Source organism: Teleopsis dalmanni, chromosome 2 (genome assembly GCF_002237135.1).
Source record: "Teleopsis dalmanni isolate 2A chromosome 2, ASM223713v2, whole genome shotgun sequence".
Classification (NCBI taxonomy): Eukaryota; Metazoa; Arthropoda; class Insecta; order Diptera; family Diopsidae; genus Teleopsis; species Teleopsis dalmanni.
Genome location: NC_051847.1, coordinates 54223395 through 54236849, shown reverse-complemented (window position 1 = coordinate 54236849; position 13455 = coordinate 54223395). Strand labels below are relative to the sequence as shown.

Genomic DNA, 13455 nt, shown 5'->3' with positions numbered 1-13455 from the left:
CCTCACCACGTTAAGGTGGCAATCCAAAAAATAAATATGTGAATTTGTGTAATTACATATATTACATATATATACATATATATGAAATTACATATTTATACATATATATGAAATTACATATATATACATATATATGTAATATATGTAACATATAACATCTTTATAAATTTCTATTTTCCATGATAACCTCTATAGTAATCACAGTGAAAATATTTTCCAATACGTGGCCAGCATAGGTGTGTATTTAAAATATTTATCTTCTCATTCGATTTGTTTCTAATCGACTTTTAGTCTTTGACTTGTTAATTTTTGACTCATAAAAACATATTTTTCTTATTAGTTTTCGTCTTATTTGTCCTTGTCTAATTCGTCTTTGTCATATTTAACTTTGTCTTATTTGTCTTTGCTTTAATTGTCTTCGTTTTACTTCTCTTCGTCTTATTTGTCTTCGACTCTATAATCTTCTTTAACTTAATATTCTCTGAATTTATAGTTTTTAATTTATTAGTCTTTAACTTATTAGTTTTTAAATTATTACTCTTTAAGTTATTAGTTTCTAACTTTTAACTTAAGTTTCTAACTTTCTAACTTCATCGATTTTTTTATTAGCCTTCAACCTTTTAACATTCAACTTATTAGTTCTCTACTTGTTAATCTTCGAATATTCGTTTAAGTCTTATTTGTCTTCAATTCTAAAGTTTTCAATGTTTCAATTTTTAACTTTCAAAATTTCAATTTTCAAATCTTTAACTTATAAGTCTTCGATTAGATTATTTGTCTTCTACTGTTAGACTTTTTAGTCTTCGACTAATTTGTATTCGTCTTTCTGGTAATCGATTTGTTAGTCTTTGATTTAATATTCCTTGACTTATTAGTCCTTAACTAATTAGTTTTGATTTATTAGTCCTTGACTTATTAGTACTATTATTTAGTCCTATTAGACTTCACTTTATTTGCCTTCGACTTATTAGACTTTGACTTATTAATCTTTAACATCATCGATTTAATTATTAGTCCTTAACTTTCAAACATTTGGGTTATTAGTCTTCGTCTTGTTTGTCTGCCACATTTTAATCTTCGACATGTAAGACTTCGACTTGTTAGTTTTCGACTTGTTAGACTTCGGCTTGTTTGTCTTCGACAGGATACTCTGCGATTTATTATTCTTCGCCTTTTAAGTCTTCAATTTATTAATCTTCAAATTATTCACTAGTATTCACCTTTTTATTATTTGACTTATTAGTTTTCGACTTACTAGATTTTCTTTCTAACTTATTAGAAACAACAAATATTGAAACTTATATTCACTTTCTCAGTCATAGTTTCATTTTTATTTATTTACAGATGTTTAGAAACCCTTGTATGGATAGAATTAAATAATATAATAATTATAATAAAATAGGAAATGGAATGGATTAATTGTTTAGGTTTTTCGTTGTAATAATATTTAAATGCAACACCCAATTTTATCTGCAGTAAAAATGTATTTAAACTGTGATTTTCTAACTTTTCGAATTCTTTCCAGTGACTAATAGGCGACGCCACTGATTTATATCAAGAAAGACAGGTTTTTAGTATAAAGTAGTGCATGTAATTAATTTTTCTAACAAATTAAAAAGTCTTTAACCCAATAACAGCTATTAAGTTGAATTCACTAATTAAAGTACAACTCCATTGATAAGATAATATTAAAATATTTGCCCAAAACCCAGATATAAAAACTCGTTACTCGAATCCATTTTCAGTCATTTTGTTAAAATGTCGAATAAAAACTTTGGTGTCTTAACAATTACCTTGCTGGTATTTTGCGCAGTTCTTGGAGTCAATTCACATAACGATAATCCGGGACAGGTAAATTTTATTTCAACTGCAACCTTAAAATCAAATGGTTTTTCATTGAATTCATTTCAGTTACCAACGAATTGTGCTGAAGCATTAAGAAATTATAAAAATAGTGGCATCTATCAAATTTATATACCAAAATCAGGACTTAAGCCATTTTACGTATACTGTCTGAGAGATCCAAATAATGGTCCCGGTTGGACAATTGTCAACAGACGTCAAGATGGTTCTATAAATTTCAATCGCAATTGGATTGACTATAAAGTCGGTTTTGGTAATCTGGAAGGCGAATACTTTATTGGATTGGAGAAGTTATATGCATTGACAAATAATGGAATTCAGGAATTATGGTTTCAGTTGGAGGATTTTGAAAATGAAACCCGTTCGGCATTTTATAGCAGTTTTGCTATTGATGATGAGAGTTCGAAATACTCATTAAGTATGGTTGGTAAATATTTCGGCAATGCAGGAGACTCTTTTACTGTTCACGCTGGTGCAAAGTTTTCAACAAAAGATAATGATAATGATACTTGGGATGGAAATTGTGCGGATCACTATACAGGCCCCTGGTGGCATAAAGCCTGTCATCAAAGGTGCAGTAATTATTTAAATAAATTATTTATAGCATATGTGCACGAAATTAAGTTTTTTTTAAAGTTATATGGCATACCAATTCATATATTCCTGTGATATATTCCAGTAATATTTTGGAGCATAAACTATTAATATGAATGATTGTCATAGTACTACAATAGAGTTTCGTACTAATCTAATGGCTTAATATTTATATAATACAAAAAATAATTTAAGTTTTATATGTAATAATTTTTTTTGCAGCAATATGTTTGGACAGTATTTACGTGGATCGTACTCTAACGATAAATACGCACAAGGTGTTAACTGGAATGCTTGGCACGGCTTTTACTATTCACTCAAATACACTCACATGGCAATACGCCCTGTTCGCATATAAATTCATTGGCCATGCGAGTGGAACAGATGTTAAGAACCAACAAATAGTCATTTAATGTTCTAAAAAAAATGGAAAATAAAAGTAAATTTTTTCTGTATTATTGTAAAAAAGAATTAGTTACTTCTTTTATTTACTGAAAACCAATTTTTGAAGGATTTATTTAAACGCTTAACTACTTGCGATACTAAGCCAGTAACAAACACATGAACGATATGTAGAGGACAGTATCCATATTTTTTATGATAATAAAGCTGCATTGAATATATTAATAAATTGAGATAAAAAACAGTGGAAACAGTGGAAACAATGGAAGAAATTTTAAATATTCTGAAGAGGAAGGTATAGAGAAGGTATAAGTACAGCAATAAGGAAATAAAGAAATAAATATGTAATAAGCTGTCTTAATCAGGCTAAAGTCGGTTAGAGCAGATACAAAAAATTAACAGTTATTATTATATATAACTATAGTTACAATATCATGAAATGAGTTTTTCTAGAAAGTGAGTTGGAACAAATGCAAAGAAATAATTTCATTTTCACACAGTGTATATAAAGCAATACAAACATAAGTAGGAATAAGTGGGTCCTAAAAAATAAAAAAAAAAATAATTCATGTGTGAATATAATATTTATTACAATCTATATTTATTAGAGTAACCACTTAATTCACAATATAATTAGAAGAAATTGTTAAAATATCTGAACCGAAAGATAATTCTGTATACATGGACTCATATAGATTCAGGTAACTTAAAGTTTTTTAAAAAAATATATTTTATTCGTTTCCTATCGTTAATAATTCAAATCTTATTCCAAACTTTCAGTTGGAATTAAAAAGAACAATCTTTGTAATAAAAGAAAGGACAGAAGGTAACAATAATGCAGTCGTGACCAAAGTTGATCAGTGAGTACGCACTCAACATATATAGGATTGGCAATTTACTTTTTACGTGTCAAAAGTCTCAATTTAAATTCTTTAATTTAGAATAATTTAAACATTTCTGATAACAGTCGATCCCGTCTGCTGTTAAATTTTTTATTATATTTATACGTCCGGGTTTCAATTCCTTACTTTACGTTGACTATTTCGTTAGCCGTTAAATATTTATTGCCTCTTTCTTTTTTAAACAAGTTATCGAATATCTTTGCTCATTTTTTTTCATCATAAATTGTGATTTAAGAAAGAGGTGTCAGTTTGGGAATATTCGACGTAAAGAACCAAAAACTAAGACGACGAAAGACTTCTGTTGTAGTTTAATATGTGAGGAGTGCAATATAATTAAAAAAATACTCATACTACCTCAACAATCAGGTCAAGGGGTGCATAGCCACTCTACTCCAAATACAGAACCTCTGACCTAATACACATAAGCAAACCAAAGTTATTTATGTTAATATTTGTCTTCAAAGGGCACTGAACCATAAGATCGCATGGAGTTAGACTCAGCTACCCTGTGGTATCTATTACAACGCATGTCTATTAACTCTTGAAGAGAGGACGCCAGAATATCTGTTGTGTCTATTTCCAGACCTGACCAGAACTAGGCTTACGTTTTGGGGCTCCCTTCTTTAACACACTAAGCGATGTCTTTAGTATTACCATTGGCCAGACTCTTGACTTTATAAATGCTTTTGACTGGTACTAGTTTGACCTTTTTCTACACATTAATACGAGGAATTGTAGATTCAACACGGTTTTAGTAGCCAATTGACATTCCTCCCTCCACTTTAACTAACTAACTACATCATAGTTGGTTTATCGGTGTTTTTATGTAGACATCACTTTCATAAGGTAGTTATTGCCAAAATAGAAGAGTTTTATGTTGACGATTGGTGAAAATTCAAGTCGTGATAACTGTCTAATAAAAATTGTACTGAAAAAATTAAAATATATAAATAATTATTAATTTAGTAGTATTTTTCAAATATTTTGATAAAAAATTAGTACTTTTTCTATCACTCGGATTATTTATTTAATACTTACCGCGTTTAAAATTAAATAAATTTTTTATCAAGTTATATATTAAAAATTAAAATAACAATTAAATAGTATAATATAATAAATACTAATAAATAGAGTAACAAACAGCTCAGATATTAAGGATTGAGGTAACGACTTATTCAGTGTATTATATATTTAATATTTTCAGATGAAATATTTTTTTATTAACTTATGAATATTTAATTCATGGAGTAAGCATTAAACTAAAAATACAAAAATTGTTAGTCTTGATTTCTATAGGGCACTTTATAGACACTACTCTTTATTTATAACCGACTTATCGATACCTAGGACGCTACTGATTCATATCTATAAAAATAGCTTTTCCTACAAATTGGGGTATTAATGATGAAAACTCAAAATACGAACTTAATGTATTGGGTAAATATTCCGGTAACGCAGGAGACAGCTTCACTGCTCACGCTGGTGCGAAGTTCTCAACAAAGGATAACGATAATGATACTTGGGATAAAAGTTGTGCACAAACCTACACCGGAGCTTGGTGGTACAAGACCTGCCATAAAAGGTATGTAAAAAAAAGCCTTCATAATTGCCTATATATTAGGCTTTTAAAAGAAATATATATGATTTGTTTATGAAATGCAATTAATTTCTGATGTGTAGAAGTGATTACTATATAAAGTATGTAGGCTTCAAAATGTTTCAGTAATTTTTTGATGTGTAGTTAATACATAAAAGTACTGGAAATATTTTATACATTAATGAATTTATTTGTTTTCAGTAACTTAAATGGGCAGTATTTACGCGGACCGCACCCTAAAGATAAATTTGCACAAGGTGTTAACTGGTTTGATTGGCATGACTATTACTACTCCTTAAAGTATACTCACATGGCAATTCGTCCTATTAGCAGATGAGTTCTATACTTATAAAACCATTTGTTAAGAATAAATAAATTGTCATTTATATTATAGTACAGTATAGAATCATATATATGTAGTATATAAATATATAACATATAAAAATAATATATATAATACATGTAGATATAAATAAAGTAACAAGTTACTAACTGGCACTGCTATATGGAATACATAAAAATATTCTCCTAATATAAGAAGTATGGGCATATACTGTATCATTAAGCACTATGAGTATTTAAGCAAGTATAAAAATTTTAAAATAACTCGAAGTGATTAGTTGAGTATATTATGCCTTAATTCATAGTCGGCAATGTTAACGATGAGGATGCCGCTCCTAATTCTTTTCAGTTACTCATATAGGCAATGCCATTGATTTATATCAAGAAAGACAGGTTTTTAGTATAAAGTAGTGTATGTAATTAATTTTTCTAACAAATTAAAAAGTCTTTAACCCAATAACAGCTATTAATTTGAATTCACTAATTAAAGTACAACTCCATTGATAAGATAATATTAAAGTATTTGCCCAAAACCCAGATATAAAAACTCGTTACTCGAATTCATTTTCAGTAATTTTGTTAAAATGTCGAATAAAAACTTTGGTGTCTTAATAATTACCTTGCTGGTATTTTGCGCAGTTCTTGGAGTCAATTCACATAACGATAATCCGGGACAGGTAAATTTTATTTCAACTGCAACCTTAAAATCAAATGGTTTTTGATTGAATTCATTTCAGTTACCAACGAATTGTGCTGAAGCATTAAGAAATTATAAAAATAGTGGCATCTACCAAATTTATATACCAAAATCAGGACTTAAGCCATTTTACGTATACTGTCTGCGAGATCCAAACAATGGTCCCGGGTGGACAATTATTCAAAGGCGTCAGGATGGTGCTATAAACTTCTTTCGCAAATGGATTGATTATAAATTAGGTTTCGGTAATCTGGAGGGCGAATACTTTATTGGATTAGAGAAATTACATGCTATGACAAATAATGGAATTCAGGAATTATGGTTTCAATTAGAAGATTTTGCGAATGAAACTCGTACTGCATATTATAGTAGTTTTGCTATTGATGATGAGAGTGCGAAATACTCATTAAGTATGGTTGGTAAATATTCTGGCAATGCAGGAGACTCTTTTACTGTTCACGCTGGTGCAAAGTTTTCAACAAGTGATAGCGATAATGATGACTGGGAGAGAAATTGTGCAGATCAATATAAAGGCGCCTGGTGGTATAAAGCCTGCCAACAAAGGTAATATTTTTAATATTAGTAAATAGGCTTCGATACATTTTAGTAGTTCATGGATATATAATAAAAGTGATAGGAACGATAGTGGTAAAGTAGCGAAATGTTACAGTGATTGAACTGCTGTCCTTTATTTGCAATTAAATATAACTTTGCCTGTGGAGGAATGTTAAGGAATTACATAAACGAATTGGTAGTCTCATTCTTAAAATTAAAGTACATTTAGAAAAGTGGAACTATTTAATATGTTGTGATTTAAATCAAATAAGAGAAGTACCACATATGGAGGTCAGTTAAACAATATATGTAAATAAAACTCTTTATTTCACTTTAAGTGCATAAAATCAAGTCATAAATCTAAATCACATAAATAACATATAAACAATAAACCTCATAAAGGAGGTTCTTAACCTCCATGACTTACATATACCATATACTCTACATATTATACATATATAAATTACTTTACTTACAGCCATTTGAATGGCCTGTATTTACGAGGAGAGTATGGAAAAGATAAAACTGGACAAGGTGTTAATTGGTTTGCTTGGCATGGTTATTTTTATTCCCTCAAATATACTCACATGGCAATTCGTTCTGTTCGAAGATGATTTCTTCACTCAAATAACAATTACTAAAAATCAATAAAATGTCATTCTAAACATTCTGAGTATTATTAACAATAATAATAAATTCTTTGTTTTATTTTAAAACTTAACTTTAAAACTTTTTAGAAGGAGAGTATATATATGCTTTTAGTTATAACCAAACTGCAATTAAAGTATTAATAAGTTTAAGTAATTAAAAAATAAGAAAAAAGATTAATTGTGTCAGCGGACTCAATACATTTTCTGAGATATAAAAAAAAACATTGCTTAAATCTAAAAATTGTAATCCAAGGAGGCCACTTATAAACTTATCTTTTAAACGAAGTGTAAGTCCACATTAAGAAAGATACTAGAGATGGAGGTTACTTCTTAGGATTAAGATAACTTTCATATATATCCAAGAGTAAATATTATAAGGATTATTTTTCGATTTCTTCAACTTGCTGTGTTATATGAGTAACTGAGTAAATGAGTAATATGAGTAAAGTAATAAAATAATTTCTTCCCACGTTCCTTAAAAATATAATACATTCATTTGTCTGATTCTGATATAGTACTGCACAAAGTATTTATATATGAGTACTATGTTTATATAATGTTCGAAGAGGTCTACGTTGCGGAATTGTCTACAGTAATGTTTAAAGGAACGAGTAAGTTAGACTTTCTAATTAATAGCTCTTGTAAATGGTAATTAAAGTGCAAAATATAAAAGTTATTGTGAGTCCTTTACTGGCTGAAATAATATTTTCATAGTTAACATAAGTTATAAGAAGTACAAAATGAGCTATTTATATACTTGTTTTAACAGCGCATATCTCATTTATGTAGCCAATTTTTCTAAAGAAGACGAGTTCTAATAAAAAAAAACCTAATCATATTTATCGTAGTTTAAGAATATTTGCTTTAGGTAATAAATATTTTTCAAATGTTCTAAAGAAAAATACCGCAGCCAAAGAAATTTTGGTATCTAAAAGTTGAATATTTTGTTGTTTTGCATTGCTTCTCCTTCTACCCAAAAGCTATAACTGAAATTATATTAAAACTACTCTAGTAAAATTTGATATGCCGGCGTACCGATATCTCGAGGTGGATACTTTACAAAACGCATGATTTTTTCTGGGAAACTGAATTTGACTGCAGGAATTTTCGTTATTTATAAATAGTTGGACTTTATATTGCTATAAAAAATAGTATATATAATAAAAAATAATATATATATATTATCGGACCTATTCTGTGCACTTGACAAATTTGTCAAATTCTTTAATAAGATTTTTAATTTTTATAAAGCTGAAAGCTTTTCGGTATTCTGGACACATCTTGACAAATTTCAAAGCTCAGGTACCATACCTAATGCTTCTCACCACACTATAGTGTAAAGTGTTTTGTATATAAAACTGTTCGTAACTGTTCGTAATTGTTCGTAACTGTTCGTAATTGTTCGTAACTGTTCGTAAAAATGCTTGTCGAAAGCATTTTTCATGCATTCAAAAAACAATAAAAAATATGCTTGTAAAAAGCATATATTTTAGTTATGAATATTTGTCATGCATGCAAATAATAAAAAATGCTTAAAAAGAGCATATTTTTATAGTTGTCTACAGCATTTGTAGTATTGACAACTTACAAGGAAAAGAGCTTTTCATTTATGTCACAGAATACCAAAACCTTTACAGCAGTCAATTTTGACAAGTGTCAATATTTGACAAGTTTATAAAGTGCACAGAATAGGTCCGTATATATATATAAAAATTCAACAGTATTTATTATATGCTTACGTGATAACAAAAAAAAAAATTAAGACGATCTTCATTTAAAAAATTTTATTGTTAATTTAATATTTTATTATCTTATTTTTATTTATTAGTTTAAGTACAAACCAGTACATAGTTATAACATAATAGAAAGATTTTCTCACGCTCCAATACCACAGCAAAAAGAAACTAAGATAAATATTTGTTTAGTCTCATCAGATATAATCTATTCGTAGAGGTTTCGTAGTATAAATGAGTTTCAACTTAAGATAGAAAACAACAATAGTTCTGGAATTTCTATACTCTCGTGTGTTTAAAAAAAGTTAATATTTATTTATTACCTACTTAAAGAAAATCAGGTCATAAAATCACATCTTCTCTGAAATAAATAACAGTAACTATAAAATAATTAATTGATAAGATAATAAAATTTTTCCAAGATTTTTATATAAAAACTCGTTACTCAAATCCATTTGTAGTAATTTTGTTAAAATGTCCAAAAAGAGCTACAGCATCATAATAATTTCTTTATTCGTTTTTTGCACAGTTATTAAAGCCAATTCGCACAACTATAGTCCGGGTGGTGTAAGATATATTACTACTACACTTACAAAATCGAAGAGATTTTTATTTTATTACCTTTAGTTACCAACAAGCTGTGCTGAAGTATTAATACATTTTAAAAACGGCATTTATCAACTTCATTTACCTAAATCGGGACTTAAGCCATTTTACGTATATTGCTTAAAAGATCCAAACAATGGTCCAGGTTGGACAATTGTCAGCAGACGTCAAGATGGTTCTATAAATTTCAATCGTAATTGGATTGACTATAAAGTCGGTTTTGGTAATCTGGAAGGTGAATACTTTATTGGATTGGAGAAGTTACATGCATTGACAAATAACGGTGTTCAGGAATTATGGTTTCAGTTGGAGGATTTTGAAAATGAAACCCGTTCAGCATTTTATAGCAGTTTTGCTATTGATGATGAGAGTTCGAAATACTCATTAAATATGGTTGGTAAATATTCTGGTAATGCAGGAGAGTCTTTTATTGTTCACGCTGGTGCAAAGTTCTCAACAAAAGATAATGATAATGATGATTGGGATAGAAATTGTGCGGATCACTATACAGGCCCCTGGTGGCATAAAGCCTGTCATCAAAGGTACAGTAATTATTTAAATAATATATTCAATATAAGTGGCTACACAATAAAAGCTTTCAAAATATTTACAGCATGGTATACCAATTCATATATTGCTTTGATATATTGCAGTAATATTTTGAAGTATGAACTATTTAATATGAATGATTGTCATAGTACTATAATAGAGTTTTGTACTAATCTAATGGCTTATATAATACAAAAAATAATATAAGTTTAATATGTAATAATTTTTTTTGCAGCAATGTGTTTGGACGGTACTTACGTGGATCGTACGGACACGATCAATACGCACAAGGTATTAACTGGTTTAAATGGCACGGCTTTCACTATTCACTCAAATACACTCACATGGCAATACGCCCTGTTCGCATATAAATTTATTGGCCATGCGAGTGGAACAGATGTTAAGAACCAGTTGTTAATAGTCATTTAATGTTTTTTAAAAATGGAAAATAAAAGTAAATTTTTTCTGTATTATTGTAAAAAAGAATTAGTTACTTCTTTTATTTACTGAAAACCAATTTTCAAAGGATTTATTTAAACGCGATATGTAGAGGACAGTATCTATATTTTTTATGATAATAATGCTGCATTGAATATATTAATAAATAGAGGTAAAAAACAGTGGAAACAATGGAAGAAATTTTAAATATTCTGAAGAGGAAGGTATAGAGAAGGTATAAGTACAGCAATAAGGAAATAAAGAAATAAATATGTAATAAGCTGTCTTAATCAGGCTAAAGTCGGTTAGAGCAGATACAAGAAATTAACAGTTATTATTATATATAACTATAATTACAATATCATGAAATGAGTTTTTCTAGAAAGTGAGTTGGAACAAATGCAAAGAAATAATAATTTAATTTTCACACAATGTATATAAAGCAATACAAACATAAGTAGGAATAAGTGGGTCCTAAAAAATAAAAAAAAAGACATAATTCATGTGTGAATATAATATTTATTACAATCTTTATTTATTAGAGTAACCACTTTAAAAATATATCTTAAAAGAGTTTCTGCACCATCTCTTGCAAGGCAATGAAGTTTTAACATTTATTGTCTGATCTATGTTAATATACGCAATTTGATAAATCAATATAATTAGAAGAAATTGTTAAAATATCTGAACCGAAAGATAATTCTGTATACATGGACTCATAGATCAATACAATTTCTTTCAGGTAACTTAAAGTTTTTTAAAAAAATATATTTTATTCGTTTCCTATCGTTAATAATTAAAATCTTATTCCAAACTTTCAGTTGGAATTAAAAAGAAACAATCTCTGTAATAAAAGAAAGGACTGAAGGTAATAATAATGCAGTCGTGACCAAAGTTGATCAGTGAGTACGCACTCAACATATATAGGATTGGCAATTTCTTTTCACGTGTCAAAAGTCTCAATTTAAATTCTTTAATTTAGAATAATTTAAACATTTCTGATAACAGTCGATCACGTCTGCTGTTAAATTTTTTATTATATTTATACGTCCGGGCTTCAATTCCTTACTTTACGTTGACTATTTCGTTAGCCGTTAAATATTTATTGCCTCTTTCCTTTTTAAACAAGTTATCGAATATCTTTGCTCATTTTTTTTCATCATAAATTGTGATTTAAGAAAGAGGTGTCAGTTTGGGAATATTCGACGTAAAGAACCAAAAACTAAGACGACGAAAGACTTCTGTTGTAGTATCAATATGTGAGGAGTGCAATATAATTAAAAAAATACTCATACTACCTCAACAATCAGGTCAAGGGGTGCATAGCCAATCTACTCCAAATACAGAACCTCTGACCTAATACACATAAGCAAACCAAAGTTATTTACGTTAATATTTGTCTTCAAAGGGCACTGAACCATAAGATCGCATGGAGTTAGACTCAGCCTACCCTGTGGTATCTATTACAACGCATGTATATCAACTTTCAAAAAAAGGACGTTAAGAATACTGTTGTGTCTTATTCAGGCAGGATTTGCTTTTTAATTTTTGATCTGTGTCTCCACTTTAACTAACTAACTACATCATAGTTGGTTTATCGGTGTTTTTATGTAGACATCACTTTCATAAGGTAGTTATTGCCAAAATAGAAGAGTTTTATGTTGACGATTGGTGAAAATTCAAGTCGTGATAACTGTCTAATAAAAATTGTACTGAAAAAATTAAAATATATAAATAATTATTAATTTAGTAGTATTTTTCAAATATTTTGATAAAAAATTAGTACTTTTTCTATCACTCGGATTATTTATTTAATACTTACCGCGTTTAAAATTAAATAAATTTTTTATCAAGTTATATATTAAAAATTAAAATAACAATTAAATAGTATAATATAATAAATACTAATAAATAGAGTAACAAACAGCTCAGATATTAAGGATTGAGGTAACGACTTATTCAGTGTATTATATATTTAATATTTTCAGATGAAATATTTTTTTATTAACTTATGAATATTTAATTCATGGAGTAAGCATTAAACTAAAAATACAAAAATTGTTAGTCTTGATTTCTATAGGGCACTTTATAGACACTACTCTTTATTTATAACCGACTTATCGATACCTAGGACGCTACTGATTCATATCTATAAAAATAGCTTTTCCTACAAATTGGGGTATTAATGATGAAAACTCAAAATACGAACTTAATGTATTGGGTAAATATTCCGGTAACGCAGGAGACAGCTTCACTGCTCACGCTGGTGCGAAGTTCTCAACAAAGGATAACGATAATGATACTTGGGATAAAAGTTGTGCACAAACCTACACCGGAGTTTGGTGGTACAAGACCTGCCATAAAAGGTATATAAAAAAAGCCTTAATAATTGCCTACATATAAGGCTTTTAAAATAAATATGTATGATTTGTTTATGAAATGCAATTAATTTCTGTATGATGTGTAGAAGTGATTACTATATAAAGTATGTAGGCTTCAAAATGTTTCAGTCGTTTTTTGATGTGTA

At 28.6% G+C, this 13455-nt stretch overlaps 3 protein-coding genes across 5 annotated transcripts in view; all 3 read left to right on the top strand.

Moving 5' to 3' along the window:
- Positions 1–13455, top strand: part of LOC119679685 — a 131752-nt gene that overhangs the window by 70083 nt on the left and 48214 nt on the right. The window lies entirely within an intron of this gene.
- LOC119679689 (fibrinogen C domain-containing protein 1-like) lies at positions 1742–2928 on the top strand. Its single transcript, XM_038092181.1, has 3 exons — positions 1742–1851; positions 1912–2435; positions 2680–2928. The coding sequence occupies exons 1-3, from the start codon at positions 1759–1761 to the stop codon at positions 2813–2815; spliced, it is 753 nt and encodes a 250-aa protein (XP_037948109.1). The 5' UTR covers positions 1742–1758; the 3' UTR covers positions 2816–2928.
- Positions 6281–7575, top strand: LOC119679693 (fibrinogen C domain-containing protein 1-like). Its single transcript, XM_038092186.1, has 3 exons — positions 6281–6377; positions 6438–6961; positions 7431–7575. The coding sequence occupies exons 1-3, from the start codon at positions 6285–6287 to the stop codon at positions 7564–7566; spliced, it is 753 nt and encodes a 250-aa protein (XP_037948114.1). The 5' UTR covers positions 6281–6284; the 3' UTR covers positions 7567–7575.

Bases quoted from the DNA above. Each gene is read 5' to 3' on its own strand.
- LOC119679689 (XM_038092181.1), top strand. From the start codon at position 1,759: ATGTCGAATAAAAACTTTGGTGTCTTAACAATTACCTTGCTGGTATTT. The intron at 1,852-1,911 runs GTAAATTTTATT...AATTCATTTCAG, and splicing joins ATAACGATAATCCGGGACAG to TTACCAACGAATTGTGCTGA. The intron at 2,436-2,679 runs GTGCAGTAATTA...TTTTTTTTGCAG, and splicing joins CATAAAGCCTGTCATCAAAG to CAATATGTTTGGACAGTATT.
- LOC119679693 (XM_038092186.1), top strand. From the start codon at position 6,285: ATGTCGAATAAAAACTTTGGTGTCTTAATAATTACCTTGCTGGTATTT. The intron at 6,378-6,437 runs GTAAATTTTATT...AATTCATTTCAG, and splicing joins ATAACGATAATCCGGGACAG to TTACCAACGAATTGTGCTGA. The intron at 6,962-7,430 runs GTAATATTTTTA...CTTTACTTACAG, and splicing joins TATAAAGCCTGCCAACAAAG to CCATTTGAATGGCCTGTATT.